Source organism: Pristis pectinata, chromosome 24, assembly GCF_009764475.1.
Source record: "Pristis pectinata isolate sPriPec2 chromosome 24, sPriPec2.1.pri, whole genome shotgun sequence".
NCBI lineage: Eukaryota > Metazoa > Chordata > Chondrichthyes > Rhinopristiformes > Pristidae > Pristis > Pristis pectinata.
Window position 1 is genome coordinate 11,464,830 of NC_067428.1, and position 15,276 is coordinate 11,480,105.

The window sequence follows — 15,276 nt, forward strand, 5'->3', positions numbered from 1 at the left end:
TCCTATGCCAAAGTTGTTCTGAAATGTCTAGAATCAAAGTACCTTCTGCTTACAATTTAGCATAGTCATTATTTTACAACTAAGAAAGATAATCAAGACAAATGTGTTGAATAGTAAGTTTAAGGCAACACTCTGAAACGGAATGTGTTAAAGACATTCTTCACTATAAGAAGCAAGAATGGATTAAAATTGGACATGGGTGGGGTAAACAGTCAAATATAAAGAATGTGCATTTAGTAATTAAATTTCTCATTATTATGAATGTTGCTTACTTAATCAGAAACCAAATTTTGTAATATTAAGAAATATTTATCTATTGATGAGGTTATAAAACACTTTCACTTCTTTACAAAAGCAGCATGGGGAATCCATTAGATTTGAAAAACAGTAAATGGAACAGTTTAAAATATTTATTATTTCCACATCGATATTTATTTGACAAGCATTATAGTTCATATAAGGAATTATATTATACTGGCTAGTCTATTATCTCAAGGTAATAGATTTTAATGATGTCTTCAAAGGAGCCTATTATTTCTGAAGTTCTTTCATTTTATCCTGGGTAGGTTACAAATTGTGTTTCGGATTAAAAGAATGTCCTTTATATTCACTTACAACCTTCTTGGAATAGGATTCCAGTTTGTGCTTAACTATAAGACATTCAGCATCAACCATTAGTTCCAAGCCCTGTTCTCACTTTCAGTCAACTTATCTAACAATAAAAATAGCCTCAGGTGTGGAGAGGCTGATAACTTTAAAATTTGCCCATTTATTCAGGTTTCTCAGTATCATCACTGATTAAATCATAAAGAATGATTTACTTTAAAGTAGATTCATTATCATCACAAACTTTAGGTTATAATAAAACCTTGAGCTGAACATTTGTGTTACAATTTGCTCATTTTACTGCAATTTCTATATGCACCCAATTATGAGCTCAGCTTGTAAATTATTTTCTCCTGTGTTCACCAAGGAGAAGGGTGTGGAAGACAGTGAGTTCAGGGAGGGGTACATAATCTGGAGCAGGTCAGAATTAAAAAGGAGGAAGTGTTAGATGTCATGGGACATACAAGGGCAGATAAATTCCCATGGCCTGATAAGATCTGTTCCAGAATCCGATGGGAAGCAAGGGCCCCTACAGAGATACTTGCATCTCCATTATCCACAAGTGAGTTGCCAGAAGCCTGGAGGACAGCTAATGTTATTCCTGGCAGCAGGGATAAGCCAGGTAACAACAGGCCAGTGGACCTTATATCAGTAGTAGGGTTTTTTGAGGAGGTAACTAAGAAGATTAATGAAGGTAGGGTGTAGACATTGTCTATATGGACTTCAGTAAGGCATTTGACAAAGTCTGGGATTGTAGGATGTTCCAGAAGGTTAAGACACATGGGATCCAAGGCAAGCTGGCTAAGTGAATCCAAAACTGACTTGGTGATAGGAGGGTAGTGGTGGAAGGATACTTGTCTTGTGTGTGACCAGCGATGTACAGCAAGGACTGGACCCTTGTTGTTTATAGTATATTAACAACTTGGGTGTGAAAGTTGGATTAGCAATTTGCGGATGACATAAGGTGTTGCAGATGGCGAGAAAGGTTTCTAAGGCTACAGCAGGATATAGATCAGATGGAAAGTTGGTCAGAGCATTGGCAGTTTAGTCCTGACACGTGCAAGATGATGTATTTTGGGAAGTCGTATAGAAGTATCTCATAGATAGTAAATTATAGGGCATGAAGGAATGTTGATGAACAGAGGGACCTTGGAGTTCAAGTCCATATTTCACTGAAAGTTGTAATACAGGTAGGGTGGTGAAGAAGACATATGGCATGCTTGTCTTCATAGGTTGGCATAGATTATAAAAGGTGGGATGTTATGTTGCAACTTTACAAAGCACTGGATACTTGGAATATGATGCAGAGTTCTAGTCATCACACTTTAGGAAGGATGTGATTGCGCTGGAGAGAGTGCAGAAGAGATTCACTGGGATTGGAGGACCTAGTCATAGGAAGTGATTGGATGGGCTGGGCTTGTTTTCCCTGAAGTGATGACCTGATAGAGGTTAAATCAATTATAAGAGGTATAGGGTAGATAGCCCCATGGTAGGGAGATCAAAAACAAGAGAGCACATATTTAAGGTGACAGAAAGGAACTTAAAAGGGGGCTTGATGGGAAAGGACTTTACACAGAGAGTGGTTGATATCTGGAACTCACTGCCAAAGAATTAGATAAAATGATTATGCTTAAGAGAAATTTAGACAGGCACATAAATAGGCAAGGAATAGAAGATGAACCTAATCCTGGCAAATGGGAATATCATAGATGGGCAAAATGGACTTGATGGGCCAAAGGGCCTGTTTCTACACCATACACCTCTATAATTATTTCTCTTTCCTGATTTCATGACTATATACTTTGCCCTTTACAAGCACTGCCTAATACAGTTTCTGATTATTGCTGTGTCTCTCTCTCCCCATTTACTGGTTTAACTGCCTTTATGGACACTATTTACCCCAGTTGGGACCCTGTCCCTAAACCAGCTCAGGTGCAGCCCATCCTAGCAAGACTGTTTCATCCCATCCTGAGAGTGGTGCCAGTGTCCTATTAGACAGAAGTCCTCTTTCCTATAGCACTCCTTCAGCCTCCTGAATCTGCCTTTCCCATTCAAGAAATAATCTAAAGATTCTAACATAAGAAAAAGGAGCAGCAGTCAGCCATCTGTCCCTTCAAGTCTGCTCTGTCATTCAATAAAATCATGGTGATCTTCTACCCCAGCACCATGCTTCTGCTGCGTCAACATATGTTTTGATTACCTTTACTATCCAGAAATCAATTGATCTCTGTTTTGAATCAACTCAGTAACTGAGCCTGCAGAGCCCTCCAGGGTAAGGAATTCCAAAGGTTCACCACCTGAGTGAAGAACTTTTTCCTGATCACCTACCCCTTATTCTGAAACTGTCCCTGGTGTTGGACTCCTCAGCCAGAGAAAATATCCTCTGCATTTAGCCTGTCAAACCCTTTAAGAGTTTTGTACATTTCCATGAGATCTCCTTTCATTCTTCTAAACTTAAGAACATAGTCGCAGTTTCCTCGCTCTCTCCTCACATGACAATCCCTGGAACTATCTTTGCTATAGTCCCTCTATGGTAAGTATATCATTTCCTAGGTGAGAACGTAACTGTAGAGGTTCTTTCTTTTAAATTTAGCTGTAGGTAGATCCTGGTACCTACCCTCTGAACAGGATCGCTTGCTACTATCTCCTGTGATGTTTATTCCAACATAGACCACGATGATGGGATCTTCATCACTTCCCCCTCGAACATCCTTTTCAAGCCAATTTGAGCTGTGCCTCATCCTAGAACCTGGTGACCAACGTGCTCAATCCATGTACAAATGATGTTTTCTTCCTTCATCATTAATGAACTCTCTACAACCAAATTTGCCATCACTACTTCAACCAAAAGTTCACAGGGCAAGGTGTTGGTATAAGAAAGAAATAACTAGAAAGACATGCAATTGGCAGATATAACAGATTTGTGGTCACTCAAGTGCAAAGTTTGCAAGTTACTGTTTTATTCCCAGTGTTTTTCTTGGCAGTGTGGAGGATCAGAGGGATCTTGGGGCCTGAGTCCATAGGACGCTCAAAGCAGCTGCACAGGTTGACTCTGTGGTTAAGAAGGCATACGGTGTATTGTCCTTCATCAATCGTGGAATTTAATTTAGGAGCCGAGAGGTAATGTTGCAGCTATTTAGGAACCTGGTCAGACCCCGCTTGGAGTACTGTGCTCAGTTCTGGTTGCCTCACTACAGGAAGGATGTGGAAGCCATAGAGAGGGTGCAGAGGAGCTTTATACGAATGTTGCCTGGATTGGGGAGCATGCCTTATGAAAACAGGTTGAATGAATTCGGCTTTTTCTCTTTGGAGCAACAGAGGAGAGGTGACCTGATAGAGGGGTATAAGATGACGAGAGGCATTGCTTGTGTGGATAGTCAGAGACCTTTTCCCAGGGCTGAAATGGTTGCCACAAGAGGACACAGGTTTAAGGTGCTGGGGAGTAGGTACAGAGATGTCAGATGTTTTTTACTCAGAGTGGTGAGTGTATGGGATGGGCTGCCAGCAATGGTGGTGGAGGCGGATACGATAGAGTCTTTTAAGAGACTTTTGGATAGGTACATGGAGCTTAGAAAAATAGAGGGCTATGGGTAAGCCTAGTAACTTCTAAGGTAGGGACATGTTCGGCGCAACTTTGTGGGCCAAAGGGCCTTTATGTGCTGTAGGTTTTCTATGTTCTATGTTTCCTTGCCCAAGTTAAGGCACAGAAATTGCAGCAGTAGTTGTGACATTAAGTTATACCCAGTTTAGGTATGTGTCCTGAATATCCATCCACTTTACTGCGCAGTTATGATTTTGTTGAATACCTGTGCATACTTATGCAGAACAGCATGGCGTAAGTTCAATAACAGCTTGTGCTTGCTTTGATCTCGGTTTGGATGGCACTGGACACACTTTTAGTATTCCTCCTCCTGATCTAGAACCAATGGCTTTAGGGGATAGTGAACATACACAGTGAGACTAAGAGTGAAATGGCTGATTCCTGATGTGTCATCAGATCAAACAAATTTCCAACATGATGAGAAGCAAATTAAGGATATCTAGAATGGTCGTTGACATAGGTGGAACAGAACACTCAGGAGAGGACTTCTTAAAATGGGAGTGGAAAAGGAGAGACCCATAAATAGCCCCAGTATGAGTAGGTGGCTGGGAATCAGGAGGAAGTTGATGGACATGAGAGACACAACAGGCTACAGGGAAAATAAGTGGGATAATGGTATTGATGGGAATGCTCTTGAGAGCTGGCATAAACCCAGTACACTGGATGGCTACTTTTTATGTTGCAGCACAATATGAGCAAATTGACAATATGTTCCCTTCCTTTCTGACAGGTGGTGGGACAAATAGACCAACTGACCTCTAATCTGAACCTGTGTGAGGATATAAACGAAAGTTACAAAAGTGATACCCTTGACAGCAGTTCCAGTGGAGTAACAGTGTCCACTCTGGAGAAATCTAAAGACAGGCCGAAACTAATTACCAGACCTATACCAACCTCAACCGCTATACTAACAGTGCTTCGCAAATCCAAACCCCCACCCCCGCCCCCAAGGAGGACACCAGTCAGGGTGACAAGTCCAGCAAAGTCATCTTGTACAAATAACAATTACAACATAAATGGTGTTCTTGTGATTAATGGAACACATTCAACTACTGACAATCTGGAGGCCAATTGTGGAGAGTGCAGTGCAAGTCCTGATACTCCAACTTGGGTGCCACCAAGTCAAGTGGAAGATGATGATGAAACCAAACCATTATCAAACAGTCTTCTTTTTGGCCAGCAATCTTCAAAGTGTGGTCGTTATACCAGCTCCACAACCAAACTTGAGCTTCCCATTCAACAGCGAAAAGCTTGTAATGCTAATGTATATTTTTGCTGTACCAGATCACAACTCAATCCCTGTCTTCACCAAAGACCACCAACAATCTGTAACAGCAGCACTTCCACTACAAATGTAACCACAGCATCACATTCAAAACATCCCCAATCAACAGTCAGGAAGCCTACCTCTACAACAGTTTGAACTGTATATTTGGAAACAATTTATCCCAAACATCAGTCAAGTGGGATTAAATTATCTGACATCTCAGAGCATTCAATAGAGCAAGACAGTGGAAACCTCAAGAAGGTAAGTGATTCAAATATCTTTTAAAAACACCAATGCAAAGGTAACATGTTAATCTGTTAACTCATGACAAACCAGTAGCTTCATCCAATTTCAGTTCAGAAATTGGTGTTAATACAGCTAAACTATTTCTGGCTAGACTGAAAACAAAACTGAAATAGAGGGGAGGGGAAGAATTGGCTTTTGCTGCTGCCTCCAGTACCCTCAGTTGTCCTACCCCAGCATTTGCTCTTGGTGTATGCGCCTTGAAAGCAACAACAGGAGGAATTAAGGTTAAGTACTTACAGTCTATTTGATTGTGAACCACATCACAGACTAACACATTCCTAACCACATAAGCACCTTTCCCAACAATTATTACAATACATAATAAACAAAAGCAGCAGCCCTATCAAAGTTGAAACCCATTGTATAAAAGGAACAAAGGTGCCACAGATTCAGAATTGACTATTATAAAAAAGAATTTTGGTGAATGGCTGTTTCTTGGGCTGGAGGGCGATATGCAGTAGACTTCTCCCTAAGTTGCATACTGGGATCACTTATGTTCTTAATAATGCGTTAATGGATCGGGAGTGAAAGGAACATTTTTGAAATTTGCAGATGACACAAAGCTTGTCAATGTACCAAACAATGAGGAAATAGTAATTGTCTACAAGGCAGATGGATAAGGAGGCATAGACAATCTGCTGAAACAAGTGGACATAGAGCGGATTAAACTCGGTTCAAGAAAGTGTGATAGATTTTGATGGGAAAACAGAAGCAAGACCGAAGATTATCTATGGTGATTGTGGGAAACAGAAGGAAAGTGGGATTAGAGGGATAGACCTTCGATAAAACTGGTGCAGACCCAACAGGCTGATTAGGCACTACCTTCTGTGTTGAACTATTCCATAATTTCATAATCTTATCCACTAAGGATGTGACCTAAATTTGCTACAGTATCATTTAAGAACTCTTTAGCTGATCAGATTTAATGTTTTAAGAAGTTCAGTAAGCCCTTAATCAGAAAGAAATGATATTCATTCTTCTGCGTAAATCCACTTCATATCAAATCACTCAACATACCAAACATATTCTTCTAGCTAAGGTTAATCAAGTAGCAGAAATCATTGTAAGCTTCTCAGCATATACTGAAAATAAATTGAAATAAATGTAATTAAATTCCCATTAACCAACAGTTCCAAACCAAGTATAAAACCTCTAGAGAGCAGTCAAATCCAACAGCCAGATCTGCTTTTCAATTAGATTGAAAGTGAACTGTGCTTCAATTCCACCCACTAGTATCCGTTCCATACCTCCTGATACCCTGCCGAACAAAGATCAACCAGAGTCTCAAAGTTTACATTGACTCACCATTCACAGCCTACTGGGAAAAGACAGCTCTGGAATCCCCTACCTTCTGTGTGGTAAAGTGGCTTCAAATTTAATTGCTAAATGATCTCTTATTCGGAAGGTTTTGGCCCTTATGATGGACTCTCTAGCAGACAAAATAGGTTCTTTGCAACTACCAAACTGAGTTAAATATTCTTCATTTTAAGCAATCTTGTAAACTCAAAATACAAACCATATTAATCTAACTACTCTTCATAACCTTCCCTTTGTGTCATGTGTAATTAGCACTACTCCACCAAGGCATCTCTATATTTTCCTGTGTTTCAGTGCCCAAATCAAACTTGAGATCTGACTACATTTCTGTCCACTGATGTACCACTTCCGCTTTATGAACAGGTACAATTTATGGACAGGGGAAGACCAACTCATGCATCAAGTCTGTTCAACATCTTGCCAGACCTTCATACCAAAATGCTTCCTCCCCATCACCTCCCAACCAATGTAGCCTGGTAACCTTCTGAGACACAAAAAGGCAGAAGTCCCAGGGTAATGAATATTCTGAAAAAAATCCTTTTACTTCCTTTGGGAATCAAAACCAATCCAAATCAAGTGTTAACAAAGATACAATCTTCTATGATGCTATCTCTGTCCCAGGTAAGAAATGGTCCAACTCCCTCTTGAAGACGACAGTAAGTTTGCACCCTTTATGCCAACCAGAAACGTTCTTACCATTCTAATGTTTAATTGCACATCCCTAAGCCCTTCTAATCAATTAAACCAAACAAAAATAAGTGATACACCATCCAGCCACTTAATCAACTTACAGATTTCTATCAAGTTATCTTTAAATTCATATTGCTCTAAAGTAAATAAATCAAAGTCCTGAACCTACGTAGCCAACATTCTTAAGTTTATTCCAAGACCCAAACTATACACAGTTTTCTGACAATTGGCTTATGGTATCCATGGTGAGTGGTTCTACTAAAACAACACAATTTCTTGCTAATGTTAACTATAGTTTTTCCCTTATGGTCATAATCTTTTGATATGTAATCCACTCAGATTTTTCAGATTTTATTCCCCCATATTATTCCCACAATTGAGAGTTGAATTAGGTGTTGTTCCACTGACATGCATAATACTGCATTCTAGATTAAAATGCTTTTGCCATTGTGGGCTCCACTTGCCTAGACCACTAAATCATTCTTTATTTGATTATACTTCTATTTTAACCCTTACAGAAACATTGGTGTCGGCTGTCAATTTACTTAGCTCAAGTCTTCATTAAAGAGAGTAAAGAGTGACAGGCATAGGATCAGACCCCAAGGACATCCAAGCTGAACCGATTCATTAATTACAACTTTTTGGCTGTAAGATTAGAAGAAATACCTTATAATGTTGAAGCACATGATGTCATCAACTATCTTAATGACTTCAAAAATAAATCTATCAAATTGTTGTATTTTAATCTGTCTGCATACAGAGATGAGCATAAAACACCCTCCAGCAGAGGAGATTTCTTTGATGTTCTGGTCAAAATTTATCCCTAAACTAGCACTAAACAGATTAACTAATCATTACCACATTGGTGCCTGTGGGAGTTTGCTTTGTATAAATTGGCTGCCATGTTTCCTACAATAGTGGCCTTACTTAAATTTAATTGGTTGGAAATCACTTTGCAATGTCATGACACCAAATAAATTCAATTTTTTTTTATATTATTAGCTCCTTCAACAAATTATGTCATCCTTGGCACAAACAGGGAAAAACATCTGCACTCTGCCATCAATATTTTTTTCTATTTACAACCACAAGTAAACAAAATCAAAAACACCAGAATCCAGGATTAACAAAAAGATCACTCATTCTGGATGCTAAATAATCACCTTCTACCACCTAGTACTCATGGGCCCTCGTCACAGTCCCAACCTTCTATCCAGACATAATGTGCCACAGACAGTTCAGGAAAGATTTATCATAACCTTTCAGCTCTGGTTTCCTAGTAAAATTTATTTTGAAGCTTGTAGCCTTATTTCCTTTCTAAGAAATCAGAAGTGTTGTATTTTAATCTGTCTGCACACAGAGATGAGAATAAAACACCCTCCAGCAGAGGAGATTTCTTTGATGTCCTGGGCAAAATTTATCCCTAAACTAGCACTAAACAGATTAACTAATCATTACCACATTGGTGCCTGTGGGAGTTGGCTTTGTATAAATTGGCTGCCATGTTTCCTACAATAGTGGCCTTACTTAAATTTAGTGCTCCAGTTGCTCTACAATATTTAACTATGAATTATCTACTTTTCAATTCAATCTCTCTAGAAATGAACATGCTTTATTTAAGTTCAACTTTTCACAGTTTAAAAATATTTGTACCCCCAGCGTGCTCTGCTCTTCTAGCCCACTTAATTATCAAGGATTCCTTATCCTTCCTCTCACAGATATATGTATTCAAGTTCAGTAATCAATTGCATCCCTATTTACAACATCACTAATGTCATCTATATTGCATCTCAGTTCTCCTCCATATGAATTACATCCTCCAATTTGATGCCATCCATAAATCTGAAAATTGCACTTCTAATCCCAATGCTCAGATCCTTTATGTAAATAACAAATTAGTCCCAGCATTGAAGCTTGTGGAATACTACCTTAGGCTACAATGGACTTGTGCCATCCATGCTGCTACTTATCCTTAATTCTACTTGTTCAATGACTTGATTTCCCTCTACAAATAAATTTTACTATCGCTACTTTAAAAATGCTCAGGACCAATTCTCCATTTCAAATTATTTTTATACATGTGCTCCTGCTCTTGTATTTTCGTCCCTAACTTTTAATGAGCAGTTGCAATTCATGACTATGTTTTTGTCCTAAATTTGACATGGTATTTCTTATTTTCACTCCCACATCCACCAGCATAAGCACCTGTCTATCTTAAATGTATTTTTGATTCAATTTTCGTAATCCACCCTGCTAGTCTCCTAGTAAGAAAAAAGTAATTATTAAATCTCTCTCCCATTTAGGTTTTATTCACCTTTGAGTTTATTACATGAATTCTTTTGTCACCTAATCTCAATCCTGATATTTCTCTTGTTATTTGAACCTCTAGTTTTGTATTGATCCTCCCACTTCCTCATTTTTTCCTAAACCATTATTTCCATGTTGCCATCTTTTCCCTTGCTTGCAGTCAGTGCTGCCTTTCTCTTCGCTTTCAATTATTACTCTGTTCATTCAGTATGTCACTACTGATTAATTTGTTCTCATTTTTGGACTCTGTTGATCACAATTTTAAATGTTTCTTCTGCCATTTTATTTTTTTGTCAGGAATCTCTAATTTAATACTTTGTGTTTATATACTGTGTTGCAAACACTTTTGCCAAGATTTTTGACAAAGCAATAAAAGCAGTCACATGGAATACAAATGAACTGAAATTAATAATTTATTTCCCCAGGTCACAAAGATCTATAACAAAAGCAAAGTATAAAGTAAAAACAAACATAAGGATAACTGTAGATGTAGATGACAGTTTGTATCATATTATTTGCAGTTGATGGCAAAATATAGAGGCATATGGTCCCAATAAACAACTGTTGTCTATTATAAAAGTATGGAAGACATCCAGACATACATAAAATTCAATCTGCATTTCAACTACAGCACTGAACAATTAAGCTCTATAAATTAACACCTTTGTTAAACAATTATTTAAAGACCTTTGCACAAAAATTATTTTTATAAGGATGTTCTATACAGGTCAAAGTTCATTCTGACAGTTGTAGACACAAGTTTCATATTTTTGGTTTACAAAGAGCACCCAGTGTATATTAACTAGTCAAATATACCTTCATTAACACAAAAAAAAATCAATATTGTAAAGATGGGCACACTTTAATGCTCAGTTTATAATTCTGACATTTAATCAGATTTATGGGATGTAACAAAGGTCCCTTTTTACAGTGCAAGATTGAGAGTAGTCTGGCCACAGTTGATCTTCCAGTTGCTCTGTTACCTCTTTCCAGTCAGGCTGTTAAATGAGGCACCTTGTTAGGACCACGATCTCAATCTTAAGATTTAAAAGATCAACCAGAAGAATATTTGTCTTTTACAAAAGGTCACTTTTAATCCCAAATGTGTTTCCTTTAAGATGGTTGGTTGAGCAGCAAATCAACAGTAGACACTATTCCTGCTCTGTCAAAATTAAAGATATGAGATAGGGATGGGGATAAAAATGTTCCCAATAATTGTATTAAGATAATAAATCTATAAGTAAAAAAAATGAAGATTTTTTTGTTTTAAATGGTTACTTATAATAAAATTCTTCTAATCACAGCTCATCATGTCCTGAGCGGGCAACTATAATAAGCTTGGACAGCTCTGATTTGAACACTCCATCCTTGTGAGTCACTGCAAGAAGAAAAGTAAATTTTACCAGTAAAGCAATAACTGATCATTACTACCCAGTTCAGAGCTTTATCAATCATAATGTTATCTAAATATTAAATGCAAGTCATTTGTACATAAATTAGTCATGGAATAGGGTAACATACAAGTTATTTAGCCAGAAACAGTGAAGTTGCAAAGGAAATTCTGCAGCTATGGAGCCTAACTTGTTCTTTCAACAACTTTAAAATCAATTGATGAGATGTTATTCAAGGACACATTCAAGTAAAAACACCAAGTTGAGGAAAGACCAGGGACTAGGATCAAAATGTTATGAATCACATTATGGATGCTGCTCTGGGCTGCAAACTCCACACAGCTACAGAGGAAAGCAGTAACATAATATATTTGAACTTTATAAATCATGTAGGCAAAACTTTAGTCAGAGATTTCAAAATATGAGCCTCTGGAATTATACTGGAAGATCTCCATCCTTTCAGTCAAGGATTATTAATGAAATGTAACTGAGCACAGCTCACTCATGTTATACAGATTTGCTAAAATGTTTGTTAATCTGCTTCAGAAACTCAAGATATTTCAGACAGTTTCTTCTCCCTGGACTTCCAACACAGCTATTTGTATTTCTCAAATATTCAAATTAGGAGAATGCAGGCTAGCAAATTACATATAATCTACAAGGAAGGTAAAAAAGAAAAAGCTTATCTTGTTTTGTAAGTTATACTAACCAGTATTCTCACTAATTACATATTCATTTTCTTCCAGGGGAACGTCACTGCGGCCGTCTACTGCTCCTTGAGACTAGAAAGGAGAGAGAAAAGTGGAATATTAGCAAATCAAAATAGTTGCTCCACCCAAGGGAAATAAGCACTGATAAAGCCAAATAACTTCTCCATTAAACATCAAATATATGGTATTTTCACCATTGGTAGAAAAGCAAAAAAATTTCATACAAAAATCCCTCAATACATCAATTAATTTAAGAAATGTATTAAATAGCTTACATCAGCGTTAATAATACATACATAATAGGTATCCATCCATACATGTTTAAAGAAACCTCAACTTCAAAAACTAATATTTTCTAATCTTTCTTGATGACATCATCCTTTTAAAGGAAATGGAATAAAAAAATCTATGGCATCATAGCTTCTTGTTGCTAACTCAAAGCCCATAATCAACTCCATTTTAAAATGACAAGAAAATTTCAGGGTTAAGGAAGGAAAAAAAAACTTTTCAAGAAGTCCTTCCTCTAGTCAGAAAGGTAATTACACACTATGGGAATTCCAGCCTTATTATTCCCTGCCTCTCCTGCTATCAAATACAGGGAAAAGCTCCAATATCCATCATCGGCAGCTCTGTCGGGAAATCAGTGAGCCAGAAAAACACGTTATTTTAACACTGGCAATTTATTACTTAATTCTTACATATTTCTCTTCCCCATACTTTTCTCTCCCTCCGTAGGTGGCAAGATGCCAGAGACATGTTTTCACATCTGAGATTCTTTGACAACTCACCACCTTTGGCCATTCTGTAAACAGTTAATCCACTATCCTAGAACAGTTTTGTAAACTGCAATTTCAGACCCATTAAAGAGATGCAGAAATACTTATACATGACAGTCAAACTATTTTTTCTAAATAAAATGTTTGAAAATATTTTGGTATTCACCACTGATGGCATTAGAAAGCACTGTGGTGAAAATAATTCTGAAATAATCTGCATGTGTTTACAAATGCACAAAAAATGTGTGTATTGTGTGGCTGGTGCTTAATACAATTGAAAACATAATCCACCATAGGAAGAGAGAGTGTGAAACTAGGAAAAGAGTATGGATTGATAGTGATGGGCCACATTGTTAAGTATTCCAATGGCATTTAACATTCACATAGGAACACATCAAGTGTAGAATTGGACGCTCATTAATACATGTGAACCATACACTAAAGGGAAAGAATAAATGGAAGGAAATCATAGGCAATTGGAAGCTAAATGACATCACATTACCATTTACAATGCTGTTACTGTGATTTACACATGCAAATCTTATTACTCAAACTGCTTTAAGATGTACAGTATGAGTGTTTAATGTTCTAGCATTGGTCAAAGGAAGAGTTTGAAGTGATGATAATATACGAGATGCAGTTTGATATCCCAGCCCCTTCTTAATGTATTAAACTTATCTAATAAATTGGGTCCAATGACAAAACTTAAAATATTTATCAGATTTGGATTTTTCAATATGTACTAAATAGATGCAATTAATTTGAACCCATGCCAGAAACTGTTTACACTGATAATTTACATTATTCTGCAATCAGAAATATAAATTGAAAAATTACTTTTCAACAATCAGCTGAAAGGTTTAATCAATTGCTCTTGGTAGAGGTCTTTAATTCATGCTTCCTAATCAGTAAGACAAATTAATTTTTACGGAAGTATTGAATTTATCATGTGAAACAGACACGTTATAAATCACACATTCTTCTCCTGCACAGCAATCTTATATCATATCAGACATAATGACACAGAAGATCATTTAGCCCATCAGATCCATGCTGGCACACAGTGGAGAAATCCCATTAGTTGCATTCCATCTCATATTCTCCTCTACCACTGCCCATCAATTCCCCTTTGATTCCTTTTGCAATTGACCTAACTAAGGAGTAATTTACAGCAGCAAATTAACCTCCCAGTGCTTCTCTGACATATGCAAGGAAACCAGAACAAGCCCACGTGGTCACAAAAAGACCATACAAACCTAACCATTAAATGTGATGGGTGTTTGGTATTACCATTGCCAGTCTCCCACTATCAACATACTCAGAGGTCACCATTGACCAGAAACTCAAATGGACTGACCATAAAAATACCATAGCTACAAGAGCAGGTCAGAGGCTAGGTATTCTGCAGTAAGTGCCTCATCTCCTGACACTCTGACGCTCTTTAACGCACAAGTCAGAAGTGAGATGGAATACTTCCACATACCTACACAGTGCCACAAGATCAACACAATCCAGCTCAGGCAACCCATCAAACTCCCTGAACAGTGGCTGCAGAATGTACAATCTACTAAATGCATTGTAGTTACTCAGAATATTCTGACAGCATCATTTCCCAAACCTGTGATCTCTATCTGGAAAGGGCATAGGTGCATGGGAGCATCTGCAGGTCCCCCTTTGAGTTGCTATACTGACTTGGAAACACAACACTGCATCTTTGATGGTGGGTCTAAATCCTATAATTTCTCACCTAAGAGCACAATGCAAGTCCTTCGCTGGAAGGACTGCAGCAGTTCAAAAAGGCAGCTCACCACCATTTCTGAAGGGCGATTACGAATGGGCAATAAATGCTGGCCATGCGAGAGACACCCAGATCCCAAAAATGAATTTAGAAATAATTTTAAAAATGCTGCAAGCACTAGAAATCTGAAATAAAAACAGAAATTGCTGGAAATATGCATGCAATAAGGCAGCATCTGTGGAGAGAGAAAGAGAGTTAATGTTCTGTGTCAATGATCTTTTTAAAATTCATCAAACATTAGGTTTATTTAATTGCTATTAGTTGACTTGCTGAGCAGCATGACATATGGGGCATCAATATCAACTAGATTTCAGTTGAAATGGAATCAGCAGTTAGAGCAATTAAGGCGAAACGTTATGCAGATGTACTTTTCATTTATTGCTAAATAGTAAAACCTGAAAATTAAAAAGCACGTATGTGTTGACTGGAGTGCGAGTTTTTTTGCATTATAGACTGAGGGATCAAGGAATGCAAAATTCTGGTACAACAGCTACAAGAAAAAGATTT

At 37.6% G+C, this 15,276-nt stretch overlaps 1 protein-coding gene across 1 annotated transcript in view; it reads right to left on the bottom strand.

Moving 5' to 3' along the window:
* Positions 1-10,489: 10,489 nt before the first annotated feature.
* Positions 10,490-15,276, bottom strand: part of mydgf (myeloid-derived growth factor) — a 32,728-nt gene continuing 27,941 nt past the window's right edge. Inside the window, exons 5-6 of the mRNA XM_052038238.1 lie at positions 12,195-12,267; positions 10,490-11,472 (exon numbers count right to left, since the gene is read on the bottom strand). Of these exons, the coding sequence (XP_051894198.1) occupies positions 11,393-11,472; positions 12,195-12,267 (153 nt within the window). The 3' untranslated portion in view covers positions 10,490-11,392. The remainder of the gene's footprint in view (positions 11,473-12,194; positions 12,268-15,276) is intronic.